Source organism: Danio rerio, chromosome 17 (assembly GCF_049306965.1).
Source record: "Danio rerio strain Tuebingen ecotype United States chromosome 17, GRCz12tu, whole genome shotgun sequence".
Classification (NCBI taxonomy): domain Eukaryota; kingdom Metazoa; phylum Chordata; class Actinopteri; order Cypriniformes; family Danionidae; genus Danio; species Danio rerio.
Genome location: NC_133192.1, coordinates 50,386,590 through 50,395,029, shown reverse-complemented (window position 1 = coordinate 50,395,029; position 8,440 = coordinate 50,386,590). Strand labels below are relative to the sequence as shown.

The window sequence follows — 8,440 nt, the reverse complement described above, 5'->3', positions numbered from 1 at the left end:
AAGTATCTGTTTTTCAAATCCCTGCTGAAAAATCCAGCTTAAACCAGCCTGGGCTGGTTGGCTGGTTTTAGCGGATCAACCAGGCTGGTTTTAGAGGGGTTTTGGTCATTTTCAGGCTGATTTCCAGCCATTTTCAGCCTGTTCTTAGCTGGTCAGGCTGGGAGATGACCAGCTAAAACCAGCTTGACCAGCCTAGCCAGGTTGGGAGCCCAGCTAAAACCAGCTGTGTCCAGCTTAAACCAGGCTGTTGAAGCTGGTTTTAGATGGATTTAGCTTGTCATTTTCCAGCCTGGAAATGGCCAAAACCCCTCTAAAACCAGCCTGGCCGACCAGCTAAAACCAGCCAACCAGCCTAGGCTGTATAAATATAAATATACTGTATAAATGTGAATGTTTGTACTTAAATTTGCAACTTTAAAGTTTTGTGCAATTCATCTTTAACTCACATTTAGTTTCTCACATACCCTCGTCTTTTTGGTCTAGTCTACTTGATGAACAGCTGTGTTCCAATTGTATTACACACACACACACACACACGCACACGCACACGCACACACACACACACACACACACTTTTGAAACCAGATGACACCTGTCTGTGTGTTTCTAAATATTTTATTAATTCCATTCCATTCCAAAAGTAGCCCACATGACACCTAACATTGCAGAACAACAAGTCTTAGTAACAAACAACTCTCTCTTTATTAGTGTGAAACATTTCAAGTCATCAAGGGTACTTCGTGAAGATAAAAACAAACAGTTTAATTATGACTGACAGAGTGCTTGAGTAAAAAAGTTGTCGCAGAATGATAAAATCAATGCTTAACTTTTTAATTCATAGCATGAAACCCCTCACCACTGAGCAATTTCAATTTCTAAATGAAGTGTGAATCACCAAACTTTCCCCTCGTGTACAGTGAAAGAAACCAAGTGATGTATTGCCAGTTTACACTTTTTAAGACTTGTTTACACCGCATAAACATTTTAAATCCTTAACGTACTTAACACATATAAAAATGCCAATCAACCACACCAGTTTTTTTAAGTCACACCTGTAGGTGGCTCAATTTGAATGACCTTCAAAGCAGCCCACCAGGGAAAAACCCACGTAGGACAGTATGCATCATAGTGTTTTCTAGGCTGTGGGCTGAAAAGACCACCAGACAACCTCAAACTTACACTTGCCCACCTAGTGCACTGCAGTCAGAGGTCACAAACAACATCTTGATTCGGATTTGGATTACAATTCATTTTAATGTAGGACAACTACTTTTGAAGGCATCAAAACTCATCTTTAATGGAGAACTGAGGTTGGTCTTCGGGTTTGAAGTCTTTATTGGGGCTCCCGTCCTCATTGAGAAGACGCCTGCTGGTGTATCCAACAACAGGGTATTTTGTCTTGTATGTGCCTGTGAAAATCTTCTCAAGGGATTGTAGTTGACTCTCGGTGAGGCCCGTCTAACAAAATAGGAACCGAAAGCAGCAACATGTTAGTGCCGAAAAAGTCTGGTGAAAACCAGTGTTCAGTGTAAGCTGAAACTTTTTTTTTTGTTTTTCCTGTGGCAAAGTTGTAATAAAACTCTCAACTTACAGTGTCGTGTGTGAGATCGGCTGGGTCAAGGGACATTTTGGCCACAGCTCTGGTTGAGTCTTTGCCTACAAGAGCATTGTAAGGTGCTCCTTTTTTGTAAAACTCTGGAAATAAAAGAAATTGTGTAATGTAGTGATTCTAGTAACTATTCAACCTATTATTAAATGTACCCATTTCACAAACTAAGATGATACCTTTCTACAACTATTTTAAAACGTTTTTTTTTTTTTTTCTAGACATGGGCCAGTATAAGGGTGCTTTCACACCTACACTTTTGTTTCGGAACGTATCTCGTTTGCCCAGTTAGCGCGGTTCGTTTGGCATATGTGAACCGGGCAATCGCGCTCTGTTCCGCGACAAAGTAATCGCTCCGAGATCGCTTGAGTGGGGTGGTCTCGGCTCGATTGAAACGAACCCTGGAGCGGTTCGATTGCAGTGAGAAAGCGATCCGATCCGATCGCGGTTATATCACAGTGTTTTATGGATATGTAATAGGCATACGGCTATATGAAGAGAGAATTGTGAGTAGGGCGAAAAGTTTCGCGAGTCTCTAGATGCCCGCAAACGAGTGATGATCTTCCGGTAATCTCACGTCTCCCTCCCGGTCCTCAAATAGGCATCGTCGCGCACCCTCACCCCTCCCCACCGCATCTCTCCTCAGACACATCGCGCGTGCACCCTGTCAATCACCACCAAACCACCACCTCTCCTGACAGCTTAGCGGGACTCTGCAAAATAAACCCTGACACTCTGACCAATGTGAGGAGAGTTTACTCGCACGTGACTTGTTTTAGCTCTTTTGGTCCGATTAGAAACTTTGCCGTGTGAAAGCGAACAGCTCCAAGAGCAAAGAGCAACAATGTAACAATTGTAATCTCTGTTTCAAAACAACTGAATCGATTCACAGGTGTGAAAGCACCCTAAGATTCTAACAGTATGAAAACCGTGGATAAAAATATCACGGTTTCACAGTATGATTACTGCTCTCAAATATGCTCTTCTGGGTTAAAAACAACAACAACTTATTTTCCTATTAAACACAAGATATTAAAATATTTTGGAACAATTAACAGTTAAATAATTAAAATAAATCATTGAGCTGCTATCTTAATTAGTTTGCAAAACAGATGTCTTTACTTTAAAAGACATCTTTGGATATCTTTCTTTTCTTTAAATATAAAGTAAGTAGGCCACTGCACTGTTCAGGTGCATAGCACATAGGATGCACATAGCAGCATAGGATGTTGGTTCATAAGCGATTTGTTTCTCAAATGTTTGCTGAATCATGTGCTGACCAGTAGCTTTTGATGTGGAGGGTCTTTTTCTGCTGGTGATACTGTTGCCCTAAAAAACTAGATAAAATAATTGTAAAAAAAACAACAAAAAAAAACACTTACACATACCTTAGGAACAGTATAATAGAAATTTTTTGCAGTTTTAAAACCTTGACTTTCCATGCCTAGTTTTTTTTCTAATGTTATAAAAACTAAACACTAAAATTGGCAATAAATTACAAAAAAAATCTAGCGATACACTCAAAAAACTATGTTTGCCGTTTGTTCAAACTCCTCATTTAAAATGAGCTGAAACAACAAATCTTTTGGGTCAACTTGATTGTTTTATGTTCATTCAATCATTCATTTTCTTTTCGGCTTAGTCCCTTTATTAATCAGGTAGCCGCCAACTTATACAGCATATACTTTAAGCAGCGGATACCCTTCCAGCTGCAACCCATCACTGAAAAACACCCATACACACTCATTCACACACCTACACTACGGCCAATTGAGCTTCCCCAATTCACCTATATCACACGTCTTTGGACTTGAGGGGGAAACAGGAGCACCCGGAGGAACATGCAGGGAGATCATGCAAACTCCACACAGATCAGCAACCTTCTTGCTCTGAGGTGACTATGCAGTCCTGTTTTATGTTCAATCCAATTTAATTAGTAAAAAACTAATAAGTTAGCTTAATTCCTTCCTGTTGTCCCAACACAAATCGATTGTGTGGATCCCAGCGTTTTTAACAGTGTACTAAAGATGGAGTGAGTGCAAATATTTCTCTCTTTTAAGCAAAGAAATCAATCTCTCAATATAATTCCACATATTTCAAGTCAAATATGTACTAGTACCATGATTTTTTCTTGTGCAATTTTAGCAATGGGAACGCTAAAAATATATATTTTTTTGGTAGTTTCAGTTCACCTCCATGGAAGTTTACCCAACCAAGACGACGTGCATTTATAGGAAGAGCAGATATGTGAAAAGGGAACATTACTATTGCCTTCATAGATTACAATTGATTAAGTAGTTTACGCTCACCATGCACTCACCACTTGTTACCAAATCGTCACCTTAGAATTATAAGGTTATCTGCGTTCTGAATGATTTTGAGCTATTGAGCTTCAAAGTTTTTGCAATCCATATAGTCAACAATATGTGTAAAAGTTCTCTTTCATACATTAACATGACAGAGACCCTAAGGGTTCTCTAAATGTAAATTATCAAAGTTCTCTGACATTTCCAAATTGGAGTAAAAAAACATGATTAATGCAGATCGAACCTTCTCATTCTGAAAAGTAATTTTCCACTTGGAATTATAAGGTTCTTTCTGGCAGATTGTTCGTTAAAGCATTACTTTTCAAAAAATACAACCAAAATATAAATAAAAAATTGGTGCTGTAACAATATGTTGATGCTTGAGAAAATTACATTTGTGCTTTTTATAACATTTCATTTTTTAGGAGGAATATTTTTACTTGTTTATACTTAACATACACGGCTGTAGTAAATATTTTATCCAGTACAGAAATTAATTTTATGTATTTAATATGGTCATAATTGTTAAACGTAATGCATTATATGAAGTATTAAATTATATTTATTGAATTGTATGCTATATTTGTTGAAATATATGCCCCATGAATTAAATTATTTGCCCTGAAAGACTTTAAAAGAAAACCGACAATGAGCAAATGAGTTTTATAAATACTGAAAAGTGTTTCACTGACTATATATACACAAATAATAATAATATTTTACATGCAATATATATATATATATATATATATATATATATATATATATATATATATATATATATATATATATATATATATATATATATATACATAAAATTATAATTCATATTTTGTTTCTATTTCAACAGTGTAAAATTAAACATTTAATCTCAATGTCAAAAAATGCTTCTAAATCATCATATCTCAATTTGTGTGCTGTGGCGTTATTTAACCGACTCTGATTTTGTATGATTTTTAGGTTTCTTTCTGGTCTTTCCCGCTGTCAGTGGAGCAGTCCGGCAAATGACAAAGAAAGCAGATCCTGATTGGTCCTCGTGCGTGCATTAAAAATGCTGATTCACAGAAAGAACCTTATAGAGCCAAGCTAGAGTTCAACTTTGTAGATAAACCATTTTTGTTTTTTAAATAAAAAGTCTTAAAATGTAAAAAAAAAAAAAAAAAAAACTTATAAAAACTCATCACATAATTTAAATTAGTTGTTATTTAATAAGAATATGTCAATGACTCAATTTTGACAAAAATGTCAGATAAAACCATATAATTCTAAGGCGACAAAATATCTAATCAACTAACCACAAGGAAGCAACTCTGTGCATTTGCACAGGTAGACGTGATCAGAAAAATGCAGAAATTCAAACCAGGAATCAGAATAAGGAAGAAAGATAAATCATGTGACTCTGAACGTGGTTCTCTGAAAGTTTATTGTGCTAGAAGGATGGACTTTTTTGGAAAACCCTTGAACTTCTCTGTGACATTTGAATGGTAGGGGTGAAGTAAACACTATAAATGAATGCATTTATCCTGCCTTGTATCAAGAGTGCAGTTTTGTGGTTCCAACTGAGCATTGTTTAAACACCAAAGTCTACCTGAGTGCTCATGTGGAGCAGTGATGATGCCAATGGATTTATGTAATCATATTACATTTACAAGAAACTAGTAAAGCAACATATTACTCTTTATTTTCAAAAAAAGTGGCATAGTGGGTAGCGCTGTCGCCTCACAGCAAGAAGGTCGCTGGTTCGAGCTTTGGCTGGGTCAGTTTGCATGTTCTCCCTATGTTCGCGAGTGCTCCGGTTTCCCCCACAAGTCCAAAGACATGTGGTACAGGTGAATTGAGTAAACTAAATTGTCAGTGGTGTATCTGTGTGAATGAGTGTGAATGGGTGTTTCCCAGTAATGGGTTGCAGCTGGATAAGTTGGCAGGTCATTCCACAGTGGCGACCCCTGATTAATAAAGGGACTAAGCCAAAACGAAAATGAATGAACTCTGTTTTCTAGTGATGCTCCAATCAGGATTTTTGCAGCCGCTAAAGAGTACCAAGTGAACATGCAAAACTGTCAAAAACACAAAAGAACATGACATTGGTAGATGAGATCGGCCAAATCAGTGAGAAGCAATCGAGTCAAAGAACTTAATTATCGACCGATACTGATCTCCGGCTGATCAATCCAAGCATCCCAACTGTTTTCCTTTTGTACTGACAGCTCTGCATTCTCCGTCTTTAGAGATATCCGGTGTAAGTGCGGATGAATTGTGTACGATGTGTGAACATGGTACTTACTGTAGCTTAAATGTGATTGTGTATTTACTCATCTCACTTGCACAACAACAGACTCAGCATCCCTTAAAACGAATTAAGAGTCAAATGGAAACTCAGAATATTCATTGCTGAGGTGTTGAACTTTTTCTATCCAGAAAGGAAGCACTGGTTATTTGCCAATTTACTAGTCATTTATTTGTACTACACAGACGTGAATTTACATTTCCCTCAGTAAACTCACATTTCACTTTGGTCTAAAATGTCCTTGCATTGTTTATTCATTCATTCACTTATAAATGTTTTTTTTTCGGCTTAGTCCCTTTATTACTCAGGGGTCGCCACAGCGGAATGAACCGCCAAATTATCCAGCATATGTTTTACACAGCGGATGCCCTTCCAGCCGCAACCCCCTTACACTATTATTATTATTTATTATTATTAATATTATTATTATTATAGACAAGCAAGCCCAGCTCAGAAAAAGGTTACACACGCATAACATGACACATTTCTTTTCTTCAAAAGTGACTAAGACATATGACAAGGTTGTATTGAACTTACATTCATTATTATTTGTTTTAAATTAACAAAAAATAGGCAGTACTGAAGGCTGTCCTGAAGGGATTACCCATGTGGGTTTACATCAACAACAAAATATTTAAATTTCCTCGAGGAGTTCTTCCCATGTCAATTCCTTTCTAGCTCAGGAAAATCCCGTTTATTTTCCAAAACTCTTTAAAATAATTTGACCTGTAAATGCAAATAGACACAGGGAGTTTCCAGATATTTTCAAATTAGGGAAGAAAGTAGAGTATGCCTTGATCTCTTAAACAGAATGATCAACTTCCTCAAAGAATTTGTGTCTGAATCAGAAACTTCCACCAGAGAGAACGTGAGGTTTCATTAAAAAAATCTAACCTTTTCCAGTTGTGACGTCAAACACTACTCCTTTAATGGCCATGTAAATAGGTTGTCCGTCCTGTATATCGGGCGGGGGTATGTTTAAACATTAGTAAACGTGACTTGCAGTTATTTGTTAATAGAAAAGTCAAAAAAGCTGACGTTAGGACTGTTTTTGTGGCAACAACACATACCTCGCTTCCATCGTATCTCTGCAACTCCTCATCCGTAAACAGGCGCACCGGTTTCGATGCGTTTTTTATTTTACTATCATTTGAAGAACAAACATTTAATAACGCGTATATTAAAACACTACGCCAATAAAACATTGTGGACTGTCGTGTTGAGGTTTGAGTTGAGGAACGAGTCTGCGGCTTCAGTTTCCTTGTTGTCACGGGAGCGGCTGCGCGTGTTTCCATTCAGATGCTGATCTCGGATCAGTTTCACAACAAGAGGTGGAAACGCTCCATTTGTCTCGGAACAGGACATGGAATTGGTGCTTTAGGACACAATTTGGTAACGTTTTAATGTGTACGTGTTGGGAATGCGGGAAAATCTAATATATTCTGACTTTAATACAAAACACAAACTTCTGCTTTGGGAATTTTCTAAACTTCCACTAGCGTCAAGTTTCAGTTTCTCCATTCACGTGATGGACCGGAAGTGACGCCCACCACTGCCAATGAAACTCCTCCTTTTTATTTATTTATTTTTTATTAACAATGCTTGAACAGTAACAGAAAGGCATTATTACTTTTTAGAATTACACAAAAGACTGAGATAACAATCTATTTGCATACTTTCCATCTTCATTAATAATATAAAAATAAATAAAATAACATATTAACAAAAAATAAATAAATGATAAAGAAAATTAAGTAGCAAGGGAGAAAAATTTCTCAGAATATGAAACCAAAATCCTCTAATGATGAATATACATTTCTTGCTTTTGAGCGTTTCATCTCTCTTAATGTCTTCAAATAAGTCACAAATTCTTCTTTAAACACCACTAGAATTTTCTAAACTTTACATTTATGAATACATAATTTTAATAATAACAAAAAGTATTCATTATATAAGATATCTTTTTATTTTTAAGGCCAAACTTGATAATTTCCCATGAGAAGAAAAGTCTTATAGATCTATTTTCTGTGGTATAATCTCCTCCTTGAACGCGTTCCTTCTTCCTCAAAATACGATCCAGCCGAATAATGCTGAATCTTTTTTTTTTTTTGGATCGTATCAACAAAAATATTTCACACTACACATCTTTGTTTTGAAATAGGCATGCATCCCTCAAACTGAACCCAGAAATCATTAAAACCTTTACAAATATGTGCAATTCCCAACTGGCATATGTATATG

The 8,440-nt window shown here is 36.6% G+C and overlaps 1 protein-coding gene across 1 annotated transcript; it reads right to left on the bottom strand.

The window, feature by feature from the left end:
* Window positions 1-598: 598 nt before the first annotated feature.
* Window positions 599-7,713, bottom strand: nenf (neudesin neurotrophic factor). The gene is made up of 4 exons (NM_001037704.2): window positions 7,270-7,713; window positions 7,094-7,154; window positions 1,592-1,695; window positions 599-1,458 (listed from the first exon to the last, which is right to left on the bottom strand). The coding sequence occupies exons 1-4, from the start codon at window positions 7,402-7,404 to the stop codon at window positions 1,282-1,284; spliced, it is 477 nt and encodes a 158-aa protein (NP_001032793.2). The 5' UTR covers window positions 7,405-7,713; the 3' UTR covers window positions 599-1,281.
* Window positions 7,714-8,440: the final 727 nt, after the last annotated feature.

Coding starts and splice junctions, on each gene's coding strand:
- nenf (NM_001037704.2), bottom strand. CDS start 7,404: ATGTTTTATTGGCGTAGTGTTTTAATATACGCGTTATTAAATGTTTGT. Junction 1,696..7,093: donor TGACGTCACAACTGGAAAAG/GTTAGATTTTTT, acceptor TTTTATTTCCAG/AGTTTTACAAAAAAGGAGCA. Junction 1,459..1,591: donor CCGATCTCACACACGACACT/GTAAGTTGAGAG, acceptor CTATTTTGTTAG/ACGGGCCTCACCGAGAGTCA.